General features: G+C 46.9%; 2 protein-coding genes across 2 annotated transcripts in view; both read right to left on the reverse strand.

The window, feature by feature from the left end:
• Positions 1-5,738: 5,738 nt before the first annotated feature.
• Positions 5,739-6,131, reverse strand: T265_10766 (hypothetical protein; the record flags this gene model as incomplete). The annotated part of the gene is made up of 1 exon (XM_009177233.1): positions 5,739-6,131. The coding sequence occupies one exon, from the start codon at positions 6,129-6,131 to the stop codon at positions 5,739-5,741; it is 393 nt and encodes a 130-aa protein (XP_009175497.1).
• Positions 6,132-8,136: 2,005 nt separating this feature from the next.
• T265_10767 (hypothetical protein) overlaps positions 8,137-13,981 on the reverse strand; it is a gene marked incomplete at both ends in the record, with an annotated part of 51,293 nt that continues 45,448 nt past the window's right edge. Inside the window, one exon of the mRNA XM_009177234.1 lies at positions 8,137-8,451. Coding sequence (XP_009175498.1) covers positions 8,137-8,451 — 315 coding nt within the window. The remainder of the gene's footprint in view (positions 8,452-13,981) is intronic.

A 13,981-nucleotide genomic window follows, 5' to 3' on the forward strand; every position in this document is an offset into this window, starting at 1 on the left:
ACCTACTCCGGATGTAGAGGAAGGAAGCCCAAGCAACATTGCTCAGTTCAATTCACTTCATCACCTGTAAACCAGATAAGTTAGTGCTAACTATTACCGAAAGCAGGGGAACAGGTTGGATATAACCAGACATCAAAGCCGATGGTATAATCACTTCGTTACTGTTGAATCACTCCAGTTATCTGAAGAAAAGGAAAGCTGAATAGCTACGCATTCAGTGTGATAATGCAGGGAAACCACTGACTACTTGATTGGCCCATGTGTACCAGCTTCGTTAACCATTGATGAGATGAGTACCGGGGTCCCCATCCAAGAAAGCAACATTTATCAACCTGATTGCGTTTACTGGTTAGTGCTTCCTTAATTTTTTGCCAGGCCATAGACTGTCCACTTACTTGGTATTTATTGTTTCCACTTGTCTCTTTGTTATTGTTCTATTTATTTTCACTTATGAAAAAATACTCCACTTGTTTTGAGCCCACAAGTGTAGTTTGCATTTCATCAGTGTGGGTCATTAAGATGGCATGGTTTAGCAGCTTCGAGTTTGTCGGCGCTCGATAATGCCTAAATCATCTGCAACTCATTTCGATTACCGCTAACTGGTTTCCAGAATGCTGTTGTTCAGAGACAAATTGTGTACAACGTTTCTGAAGGAGTATTGTGTGTTTTTCTTCAGGTCCTCTTCTCGCTATGCACTAGCATCCTCAGCACTCTCTGTGAGCCTGAGAAACCTGACAGTATCTCACCCCATGTGTTTCAGTCGTGTTGCACCACAGTAATGAACCGAAGGATGCCACAGCTGAACGAGGTCCCAACACTAGGTTTAACGATCCTGTTTGCTCTTCATCATCCTGTGCGCGTCCATCTTCTATAACACCCCTAAATGCCTCGAAATTTCTTCAGACCCCGAAATCCGACCTACTTTGCTGCCTTTGTTACGTACACTCTGAAGCGAGCAGGATAATAAGCTGTGCTTGATCGGACCCTGGATTCCACCTGCATCGATGTATGCCTGTCAGAAACAAGAATCGAGTATTTGCACTGACCATCCTGTCGCTCTCCTCTCGTTTCTGGCTATTAACTTCTGCTGAGTGAACGCCTCTGGAGCTAGACATGCCGGGTTGGGTACTATGCTGAGCCATCGAACAGAGGTATGTTTAGTTGGCCGAATACTCATTGACGGTCGCCAATGGGCAGTTCGTTTGGTAACGTATATTAAAGACCCTGTAAAAGTCAGGCCTGTCACTCATTTAATTTACATGCTTGCGCTCCAACCGACTGTAGCTTGCAATCTACCAGATAACTTACATGACATTCTAAGTGTTCTTTTACGACAAGTCGAAAGCTCAAGCATCGTGTTTGCTGGTGAAGTGAACGTGCAGTTCGGTAAACGTGGATCTGCTGAGGCTCAATCGGGTAGTGGCATTGGATTAGACATGCAACATGTGGACAGTAGAGAACGTCTATTGGATCCGTGCTGACCGCAGGCTGTTCCTTTGCGATATCAACCTCCGGAACAGCGGAATTCTTTTAACCACATGGTATCCACCAACGAACTAGCCAGGAACCCAAGTAGGCTGAATAGTCGTCGGTCAGTGATGGCGAGGACCAATCACTGAAATACCCGTGTGGACTTCGGCATGGGGCTTGTTGCTGCTTTTCATTGTAGGTCCGCGACAACGCACATCCCATATGGCCATGGGGAAGTTAGTCAAGCCAGAACTCAAATATACTCATCAGAACCGACTTCTTCAAAGTCAATATGGGATGATCACTGCAGCGGGACATCGAAAGTTGCAACTAATATCGGAGCTTGTATATGTGGTACAACCCGACCAACCACTGGAAGCAAAAATGCTGGAAGTATCCGCGCTCCGTTTCACTTTATTCGTTCGACTGTTCATTGAAAATTTCTTGTCATCGAGCTTATCAAGGACCACAAGGGCTCTGTAAAGAACCTGTAAAGAACGTTTAGAAAAATATTCCGAACAACAACTCACTTGGCCACTCGCCACCTCATCGGGACCATCGCCCCTTGACAGAGAGTTGAACCATGGTATAAAACCCGCTTCAGCCTCAGAAGCTTTCGAGTGTGCATCCATACCCTGGCGTTACTGTGCTTCCGGTCTTGTCGACTTTTTACATGCTCTGTTCAGAAGAGATCATGGGCTCCTCAATCAGTGTTTGTATGCTTTAATTGCGTTTATCTGGGAGACCATTCCGGACAAATGGGATCAGTCCATCGAGCCTAGCCTACTCGCGGTGTATGCAGTGACCACAGAGGTGTCAGTTTGACTCCTGTTGTGACAAGGCTTCTGGAGTCACTGATTCCGTCTTATGGTTCGACGTCTTATGGTGGCAAGCGCTTGATTGACTCGTGAGAATCAAGCGGGGTTTCGACCAGATTTAGGCTGTATTGACCACATCTTCACTCGCCGTCAGGTGTTAGACGCCAAGTGTCCGGGGTTTCGACCAGATTTAGGCTGTATTGACCACATCTTCACTCGCCGTCAGGTGTTAGAGCAACGCCAAGTGTACAGACGACCCATAATCTAATCTCCATATCTCATACTTCTGAGCGGCTGAGAGCGTATGGTGAGCTCTCCCTACAAAAAGTGGTCTCCGACAAGGGTGTCCACTCTCTCCATTCTTGTTCAACTTCAAAACCCCGATGCTCAATTTGTTAATTGTGTATGTCATGGTCTAGTCTCTTCGAGTGTTGTTCTCCGTACCTCCTTCAGGATGGCGCGAACCGCGAGGTGGACAGCACATGACTTGGCAGAAAGGTATGAAAGAGACCACGAAGAGTTTGGGTGTTGTTTGTGTTGTGAGCCTTCCAGGATGGGGTCCCCGTGACCCCGCCTGTGCTTGGCTGGAGATGTCGCAAGAAATGGCGGCTAATCGATGTCAGCGGCGTTCGCTTCTTCCCAGATTGCCTGATTGAGCGTTTGGAGGTGTAGGCACCTCAGAATGCTTGACATAGGCCAGCACTAGGTCCTCACTCACTCACTCCATTTTTCTTCTTTTCACTCTAGGCTTTAAATATATGTTAGATGAACCTTATGGTTGTACAGCAGTGAAGAATCAGTGTCAATCCTGATGTTGCCGCCTTTGATGATGATGAGTTGTGCGATTATCTTATCTTAATAGCTGCTGACGGAGACTTAGACCACCAGGAATATACAGACGACATCGTTCCGTAGGATGCTGTTTTATGATGGCATCAGCGAGTCCGCAGCGAGACAGTTAGGAAAAGTGTCCAATTATACCATTATCCATTTGAAAATTGTGTCTAGCACCACAAGCCGCAGCGGCCTCATCATGTAATGCATGTCCCAGATCATTGTCAAAAATAGCTCCGTTTCCCCTGCCAAATTCGGAAAATCGCAAGCCAAACTCAGGCTTGACGGACGGGTATGAAACTAATTACGATAACTCTGAGTATTGAGATGTGACTCGCTTTCCAGTATGGGGTTCGCGTGATTCCCCTGTTCGGTTGAAGAGGCCGCCAGTTGTTAATCGATGTCAGTGGCGTTCTTCCCATCATTTTCTATCCCCATTACCTGAGTGAGTGCACGGAAGAGTAGGCGCCTCAGAATGACTGTGGTAAGCTAGAAAAGGGCTCCCCCACCATCCACCTTTACTCTTTGTTTCAAACGATTAAATTATGGTTGTGCAGCAGTGATGCATTAGTGTTGAACATTGCTTCCTTTAAGTTGAGTGGTGGTTCTTTTGAAATACGCTTACATTTCACAGGTTTATCCGCTTGCTGAACATGTCCCTTCGTAACTGCTGTCACGTTGTTTGTACGTAATTTTGTCGCTCCAAACACAACTCACCGCACCTTTTACCTGTCCGGTCGTTCACCCGTAGTCAACTCCATCTGCTTCACCTTGGGTTTTAGGACCCGACGAACGAGTTTGCGACTAGGTGTAAGACCGCACTACAGTAAACCGTACAGAGCATGATAAACGCCCGTGAGGTCCACAATGCTCATCTCAGCAGACGGCACCCGCTACGAGTCCCAGTCGGAGACCATGAGGGAGCCGAACTCCTACACAGAGATTCAGGTCCAACCGGCCTTTTGAACATGCTGCCATGATTCGGATACAATTGACGGAATATAACAGCTAACAGGATCATTTGCACCTGCTCTCAAACCAACGTATGAAATTACCCCAAATGTGTTATCGAAGCCTCCTAATTTCCTCCAGGCCAATGAAACTGGATCCCCATCATCGATTAGAGAATCTAATACGACGAACACAATAACCTCTGCACGAACAGGGATACAGACAGCGAACAAGGCAACTTGAACTCCAAGAGATCTACCTGCTGGATGGTCTGGGACATAAGCTTCATTATTCCTTCACCATTATGCCACGTTTGTTTTGTTATGCGACCTAGGAAAAGCCAAGAATCGATCGATGCGCAAAACCAATAACCCAACTAAAAGCATAAATCCGTAGATCAGAGGGCGTACCGATCCATCTCAAATTAGGCGCTTTTCTTTAAACCATTTATTGTGGGTCGTAGATTCAGACAGTCATTAATGTCCTGTCAGCCCCCATACAGATTGAATAGGCTAACTAGTTAGGCACAAAAGCATGAAGCTGGGAGCCCATATGCTCAAGAATTGGAATGTGGTTTCTGTAGAGTGTGAGAATGCCTTTGTTATGCATGGTGAAAAGGGACCAGAAAACATCATGAGGATTAATGCCAAAAAGGATTTGGGCTTCTGGGTCTCCTCAAACTTGTCCTTCTCACTACACCACGAGGAATCGGCCAAAAAGGCATTCGTCGGATGATCCGACGCACCTTCTCCCGTATTACTCGCATGGACTTCCAAATACTCATGGGGTCTACGTCAGACCGCTCCTGGAGTACGACAACCAAGTTGTCTACTCAGGACGTACGAAAGACGTCACCCTCATTGAGCGTGTCCAGCGGGCCGCCACGAGAATGGTTGCTGGCCTCAAATCCGTGGACTACGAAACGCGCCTGGCGACGCTGGATCTCTTCCCCTAGAGTACCGTCGCGAATCCTCGCGCTGGTAAGCATACTGCCCCGCGCTGGGAACATAAAGAGCAGTGCTACACCCTTTTTCCACTTGTGCCTTTCAGGTGAACGACAGCCACTGACCGACAAGAACAAAAGCGACCCGGGAAACTCGGGCAAAAGCCTCGATCCTGTGTATCAATCCGTGAATCCGTGAGAATCGGAGGGCAATGAATGCCAATAAGAAGTGTATGGGACAGCGAAGTGCCGACTATGCACCTATCCAACACAGTCTCCCAGGACACCGGGTTGTGGACTGGGAAACTTGTGGCAATTGCAGTGGTCGAAATGGGTCATGGCAACGGTCAGAAGTTTCGCATCGCATGCGCCCCATACCTTTCCTTCTGCATCCCTGGTATCCATCCCAATTTGCTTTCATTCGTTTGTCTTGTGCTTCACCACAACTGTGGGTGATGGTCTGATCCACCCAGATAGCCGATCAAATGTCCTGTCCTCTCTCTTTGCTTCGGACCGATCGGCCCCTGTTAGTGGCAGTTCATTTTGTATAAGTCAGCACGGATATTCAAACCCACCATCGGTCAGTTGTGTTCTTGTGGCATCGCCCTCCGATGAAAATCTCTTTCCCTTTCTAACACGGTTAATTTAGCTGGCAAGGCTTATCCCATGTGCATTCATAAAGCTNCGGTTAATTTAGCTGGCAAGGCTTATACCATGTGCATTCATAAAGCTATCGTACTATCAACGTGTTCACCTTGGTTTCTTGTAGCCGAATCTTTTTCACTGGTCGTGTCGCTCTTATCCCGTTCCCCTTTCGAGAAGTTTCCAAAACATAGTTTTGTTGTAGCGGGATAGTTTCGTTTTCCGTAGATATCCGTCTTTGTAGCAGTTTTTACAAGTCTGGACATTTCGGTGTGAATTATGGTATCTCTCGTAGGACTGAGAGCTAGGTGTCGATGGTCGTAGAGGGTGTTCTCATAGGCAGTGCTATCCTTCAATGCCGTTGTTGCGGATTGAGCAATGACAGGTCCTTTTTCTGTATATCGTGTCTCAGTTTGTCCTCCGGACGGCCACCTGGCAGATAAATAATCATCGCTTTGTTTTCTCGGTGCCATCTTACTCAGCCGTTCTTAAGGCCACAAACATTTCGAATAGTGCCAGCTGTCAATTGACAAGCAGTTTGGCGGCCAGAAATCTTCTCAACCATTGCGTAATATACGGATTCAATGGGTTTCAAATTCTTCCGTTGCAGTATTTGGGCTACAATTTCTTCCGTCCATTTCATCTTCATAGTAACGGATAGGTTCCAACATTTGTGTGAGAATCTTCGAAAGTGCGAACAGCGGCAGTAACCATCATCTCTGGCGTTCATCAGTATATGCATGGCATAGCTTCATGCTAATGGAACGAAGGCGGAAATGAGTAGGCTTAAGACTGTGGAGTTAAGTGAGCTGATTGTCCTGAACTAGAATTGAGACGCACGGGCAACCCCGAACGCTCGCTCCTGTTATACCCTGGCAACCAGCTGTTTTTGTGCAGCGCCAAATTCTGGAGGAACTGGAGCTACTTGGCCCCTGCATGACCCTGCATATATGGGCCTTCCAACATAGATAAACTACATCGCCATTACTGATGTCTGAGGAGGTGGTCGTTGGTCAACCCGCCAAGCTCCGCAGTTTACCATTGAACTTTTCGCCCCAATCGAGGAGGCATCACCAGTTCGCGGTTGACTGGATCCGCCTAATTGGGGACGAAACGTCTGCAGGTTTATTTCCGAATTCAATGAATACACCAACGACCATCAGATCAACTACCAATAAATGCGCCCAAGCCACCAACTTCTTAACACATTGCCAAACACCTCGCAGTTCGCTGTAGGTGGCGTGGGTCAGTTAGGAAATGTCGCTCGTTCTGGAATGTCTATTGGGCGCCAGACAAAGAAGTGTGTTATTCACCAACCAAATGGCACTTAAATCACGGTGCTGCTGACTCATTCACCCTGTTTATTGGTTTATTGGTAATATCAACACTTGGTTTTTTCATCGATTTCTTAAAAAGACCTTTGAAGCGACCGACAAGTACTCTTAACTCGCATTATTTATTCCCAAAAATGATAACCACAGCGGAATATTCATGACCCGAGTTGAAGCTAGACTGACTAGCTCTTTCACTCCCACACATGAGGAATAACAACCCCCGATCCACTGTATCGGGGACATTTCTTGACTCAAGATGGTAGGCTTTCGGCAGATCTTTATCCCTCATTAATTTCACCTGTGCAGCAGCGTTGCATAAAAGCGCACTTCAAAATTCTTGCGCTTCTCCCCACTTGCTAAGCAAGTTCCAGTTAGGCAACTTGCATGCTTCATTCCGATTATTCTCCCGAATTCCTTCGGAGCTCCCGCGATGTATCTAAAGTGTCCATAGCTAAATGGATCCCTCCCAGCACTTCTTCCGTAGTTGCAAGATACGAAAAACGCTTTAGTCTACATACAGCTCTTAAACATAGCCTGATCAGGTGTACTTCCTGAAGATCATCCGGGAGTAGGTTGGAACATTCATTAGGATTCTCCTCTGGACACGGCGCCATTCACCCTCCGACCAAGAAGCCTATTTCCTCCACCCCTGGTTATAATATACATGTCGAAAATCCACCCCAACTTGATTATTGCTTGTTTGTCGCAAAAGTAAGGCCCTATCTGAAGAGGGATATCAGTTTGTCGGCCACAGACATTGCAGGTCGATTCATTACATGCGAAGCATTTCCAAGACCTAGGAGCGCAGGCACAATTTTTTGGTATAACGGTTGATGAAGTATTTCACATGCCTGGTAATATAACCGAGATCAGGGTATAATTTATCTAGCAATCTCGTCCGCGGATCCGGGAGAAACACAGCCAGGTAAAAGCTGTTACGGTAGGCCGTAAAGCATGGACTTAGAAGTCATCTTAGAGCTATTATATTACCAGCGAGTTTAGTGTATCTTCAGTCGCACTAGGGTTTTCGTCCATAACTGGGTCGTCCATAACTTTGTCGTAGTTGTTGGTAACGCTTTTTTCCCGGAGGTAGCTCCAGAGCCGAAGTTCGTTTGCGCAGTTTACGAAAGGAATGGGCATTATCCTATTTAGGGTTGGTCACCACTAAGCCGGCACGGGCAGGGAAGCACAGCTGTTGTGCGTTTTCGGAGAGAATATCGAACAACATCTGATCGTTAGTAGTTAAAGATGGCGAGCAAAAAACGAGGTGAGGAGGGACAGGAGGCTTCTTGCCTGACACAACAAGAAAATTGTAACGGTGAAAAATGAGGAACCAGAACACCAGATGTGGTGAAGCAGCAGAGTTGGCGTCATCCGGACGATCATATTGGGGGACGGAAGAGTGAGATGATGGCAGCGCACGAGCCGGAACACGAACTGTGCAGAAAGTTATTGAATTCTGCGAGGAGCACAGACACAGAAATGGTTAAATTCGAACAAAAGTTTCAGCTAATTAGAATGAACATGTCATGGAGGCAGCTGGGATCAGGTTTGAAGCTCGTTCGTATTTGCAGTTAATAGAACGAGTCGCACGCCCCGGGGAAGGAAGGGAAGGCTGCATCAATCTGTCCTTGCTTTACAATGGACTTAATCGGAGTTCTGCAAGGCTTTCTTTTGAGACCATCTTTCTTATGTGTATCAATGTCGTTTTCAGTTTTCCTTCGGGTTATTATTTACTATGGCGCACGACTTGGAGTCCTAGCGCCAGCTGACTTCAAGTGAATGTCCACACCGCAAGAGAGGAGTAACTTAATTGGCACTCCCTTTGCATGGCAACGTGTGTGCTATCGAGGAGGAGCAGCGAATGAGTTTGTCTTGCACGACCATGATGGATCAAATGACATCACAAATTTATATACTAAAGGGGTTTAGGTACATGGTTGTCTTCAAGCATGCCCTAATTTCCTTACGGAAAACCAGCTCGGAGGTCATTTGTTGCGCTTTGTGATTCAGTGCACCTATCTTTGTATTATCGGCTGAAACTTCGGGATGCTTCGTGGAGCCCAACGTCGCCTCTTAAAATTGCCAATGAAAGGGTCTACACCGGGGCATGGAAAGGGCGCTACCCTTGTTAAGCCCGTTTAAAGAGCTGCTATGAGGATGGTCACCGGCCTCAAACCATCAAGCTGTGGTGTTCGTCTGAAAATTTTTGAACTCCTTCCTCCGGACTATCCCCCGACGGGACCTTTTACTTACAACTGCATGAAAATGTTTGGCCAGTGGTTTTTTTCACTGCGGTCCCACCAGTGCGCGGCAGGGACTTGTCAAGATTTTCCGAAGCAGGGCGCACATTGTTGTTAGTGGGCAGCAATTCTTCTCATTTTCGATCATTGCTGAGTATAAAAAGCTTTTTCCAACAGTTTGCCGAACCGCACCTAGGCCCAGTTCATAACAATCGTGGATGCATTCTTTGTGAACCCTTGCCCTGGTAAGCTTACTACCCAGTGTGAGAAGTCAACGAGCGGCTCTACATCTCATTAAGCTTTGTGCTTTTCGATGGACGAAGGGTGCTGTACAACAAGAACGTGGGCCATGAAGCTTGGACAGAAACCTCAATTCCGTTTGTCGGTCAATGAATCCGTCAATCCGTGAACCCACCCCGATAATCTAGGTCTTTAGGAATCTTTCAGTATACACCCAGAAATTAATCATCCTTTGTCATTTCGAAACGCCGGAGGTCGTGGGCCATTAAAAATGCGGTGGTGCTCGGTTTGATTAACCGGCGGTCGCACACAAATCGGTGGTGTTGAGCGACCTTGAAAGCCAGCTCACTTGAACATAAGGCTGGGCGAAACATATTACTGAAACGTGTTTTAGGACTAGACGAACTCAGTAAAATTCTCGACTTCGGAAACCTAACGGTTTCGGCGAACTCAATTTGGGTCAGCTAGTGATCGACCAATTTATGGTGTCCATCATCCGCACAATGCCCTCAGCTGCAAAACCTTTGCAAATGAAGTAAAACGTTTTACTCCGAACTGTTTCATTTGGTTGCTTATGTGCTCAAACCAAAAACCGTCCAAAACTGCGCTCATATTTTTGCAGCTCACCAAATTTCATCGTTCACCGAAGCAAGGATGGCCCTGGCTGAAAAGTCCTGTGGGATAATTTAGCACGTTCGCTGAGACCCTGTGATGCTCCAATGGGGATTAAACGTTTGAACTGGCACTCTCTACTCAATTTATCGATTGCTTTGTCCCACTATAGACACATCATATCTTTCGAAAATTCAGTTCCATTGTGCGAATACTGATCGCTACAATTTATTGGTCGTGCTGCAGATTTGTCAAAAGCCCGCGCCTGGTTTTTTGCCTGCAGGGTTTCACATTACGTTTTTAAGTTAACCTCCTGCCTCTGAAGCTCCTTCGACATGTGACTAGCCTTTTGTTGTACATATCCTTTGTTTATGGTGGTAAAAGCCCCCGTCAAGAGGTGCAGTATTTTCAGTTGCTCCCAGAGAAGTTAAGTCATCGGTAGCTGGCAGTTTGTCCGCTCGTCTTCCCTTCGCGTGTGTTGTTTACATATGTGACAAGTTAGCACTAGATGGGTGAGATTTAGATAGGCGAGCCGTAGCCCCAATATTATCTGATAGGAACAACTTTGAAATACTTAGTCCCAGAAGTCTTTTTCTTGAGCAGTAATGCTCCAAAATAGTTGTTTGCACTTCCAGACCAAATGTTGACAGTTTGTTTGTTACACACTGTTGGATAAAAGAACCTCTCGGGACATCGCGTTCGCAAAGCATATTAATTATTGTTTCACTGGGTGCCTCTGCGTCTCGTGAATGCTCCGTACTGGTGCTAATTGCCGAAAGTGAGGCGCATCCAGACGATTAAGGAAGATGAGATTCCTGGAGCCGTTTGAAGCTGATACTTGTGGCTGGTTGACCGGGACCATTCTCTCCAGAACGGGGCTCAGAAAAATGTAGGGGAATCGGTATGTGCTTTGGTTCAGTCTGAGAAATTTGGCGGCTAGTTTGTCGTCCTTTGCGAAGATGTCACAAATCACCCACAATTTGTCATCATTTGTAACTCCAAAACCTACTTTTGTGGTTAGTAAATGCACCGGAACTGATGCTTGTTTGGTTGCTTATGTGTTTATTTGACCCTGGTGCCACAAAATGTGTTAGGTTTGTCCTTATATGCGCGGGTCTTCCTCACTCGGTTCAGTCCACGTTTTCACAACGATCCGTTATATCTACTGATTTGTCAATCAGAAAGGAACACAATAGCTATATTCCGAACAAGCGGGTGCGAGAGCGTGAGTGCATGCGAGAGCGAACGTACAACGGTTTCAAGCTATTTATTGGAGGGAACTCGGTCCAATGCTGACGCACATGGTCTGGCTGCGACGTGCTGCATATTGCGGGGGCGTTGTCTGATCTTGATCAACGCTTACTCGGGCTGTCTGGGTTTGATACAAGGTTGTGACGCGCTGCATATTGAGGAGGCGTCGTCTGCCTGGTCAACATCTAGTGGAGCTGAGAGTCTCGGTGGATTTGTGGAAGCTGACCTTCCTGATACGATCAGACCTTTAAAGTCTGTACGGATCACTTCTTAGAGTCGCATAACAACAGTCGGGGCTTGTTAATTTCTGTGAGCTACTGCTTTCCCGAACAATATGAAAACCTCACTCGGAGTGTACTCCGCACACCCAATAGTTCTGATATTACGAGTTGCTAGAAAAAACTGTGGTTGCAGCAAATGGTGTGTTTGGGCATCAGAGTTGCTCAGACTCATGAGGAGAAGCGAGGCTGTTTGATGGCTCTACTGGTACAAAGAAGACGTGATTGTTAACAAAAACACAAAGTAAGGCGCAAAAATGCGAAAGTTCAACGCCAGCTTCAAGACGACTACCTGAAAAACACTTGGCGTGATCTGAAAAATGTGATTCGGAACGAACATAAACGCACACAAATTGGAAGTGGGCATACAAAGACGACTTCCTAGAGTGGCTCAAGATGATGACAATGTTATCAGTGATAAACAGTCTCTTGCTAAATTATTGGCTAAGGAGTTTACATCCGTCCACATCCCACAAACATGGTAGAGCTAGTATACACCCATACTGGACGGAAATGTTAAAACTGGCGTAGAGGAATACGACAATAAGCTGTCCAAGTAGGACTTTCGCTCTGTGAGTCGGACACCCGGTGATCACGCCAACACCATGAATTAGAATCAGAAGTATTTGGGGAGCCACCATCTGTACAAGATAGTCTAATTTAGCATCTACCCAACAAATCACCACAAACTAGGAGGTTTTCAGACCCTTGTGAAAAAGAGGGCACAGGGCCGTTTATCAAAGACAGTAGCGCCTGCATACCAGCTCGTCTCAACTTCGTGGACCTGAACTCTCTGAACTCTCTGTAGTATGGGTCTCAGACGACTCTGTGTAAAAAAGGCACTTCAACACAGGGGTTTTCAGACCCTTGTGAAAAAGAGGGCACAGGGCCGTTTATCAAAGACAGTAGCGCCTGCATACCAGCTCGTCTCAACTTCGTGGACCTGAACTCTCTGAACTCTCTGTAGTATGGGTCTCAGACGACTCTGTGTAAAAAAAGGCACTTAACTCAACACAGATTTGACATCGAGCGTTCAGTTGCAAACTTGGTGCTAGGGCTTGAGAAATGGCGCTAGGCTAGCAGGCAACTAAAGATAATCCGAGCAGTTTTTGTCGACACCGGCGAAGTATTTGATTGCACTAACCACGGTGTTGATTCCCCCTGTGAATCAACGGTGAACAAGGGTAACTTTCCTTGTTTTCTGACTACTCATGAGTAACATGACTTACACCTGTTTGTTATGACACCGTTTCGTTTTCTTGCTGCTCGTTTCCCCCCGCTTTGTTCCCACTTAAGGTCTGCTTATCCCTCAGTAAGTGATGTCAATATTTGTTGCTCATCTGTCATCGCCTGCAAGTTTGCTTCGATTGCACCTATTTTTTGAGCGCCCGCTCCGACGGAAAAGCGAGCTGACCTGGTATCGAACCCGGATCCTCCGGACGGCAGGCGAACGCGCCACCGACTACACCGGCCTGACACCGGGACCGGCTGATTATTTTGTATTACCCATGTATCACGCCTGCCAGATAGACTCTGCTGAGCGTTGTTTTAAACGGACGAAACCGCGTAATCTGACTTGTCGCGCGACAAGAGCGGCCGCGTCGACGCCGACCGAAAGATAGTCCCTCACATGCCGAACGTACTGACTCCTGCGCCGTTACGGCCAACTCACACTGTCGGACTGCCCCTATATGTATGTTTGTACATCGTTTGGTACTTACTTGTTGTTGCCCCTATAGAAATCCGTGCTGCGACAGTGACTATTTCCCGCTCCTGCCGATCGCGTCATTGTTGATTGTACGCATGCTTCATTCATGATGCTTACTAATCCGTTTTTCTGTAGAACCAGTTCCTGTCAGTCTTCAATATATCATCTGCTGCACCACGTCTGTCTGCTCCTATTGACTGCTGGCTACGAACTGCGTATAATCTAATAGTCGCAGTCATTCTGTGAGATCCTTAACCGTCCGGATCTTACAAAGTTAATCAACATTATCGCAGTTAATCAACGGTCGCAGAGTTAATCAATATCGCACGGATGATCAGTAACGCAACTCAACGGACGTTTTGCCATGTCTGAGAAACATTCCGCCAACCTTCCTCCACTCGATTACTCCCCCCCCGTCGCCCGAGCGAGAGCTCCCTATCGATCTGAAAGACAGAGCTGCATGGCTGGAAATGGAGATGGCCAAAGTCCGTCGCGAAATGGCTAGCCTCCAGAGTTCTGCTGCCGCTACAGACTCCAAGACCCTGTTAGACCTCCGTCTTATCCAGTTGACCAGGAGGGGGCCATCACCCCCAACTACCATATAACGCCTCCAAAGAATCCACAGACGACGTCCATATCGTATCAACATCTTCCGGA

This window comes from Opisthorchis viverrini, assembly GCF_000715545.1.
Source record: "Opisthorchis viverrini unplaced genomic scaffold opera_v5_405, whole genome shotgun sequence".
Taxonomy (NCBI): domain Eukaryota; kingdom Metazoa; phylum Platyhelminthes; class Trematoda; order Opisthorchiida; family Opisthorchiidae; genus Opisthorchis; species Opisthorchis viverrini.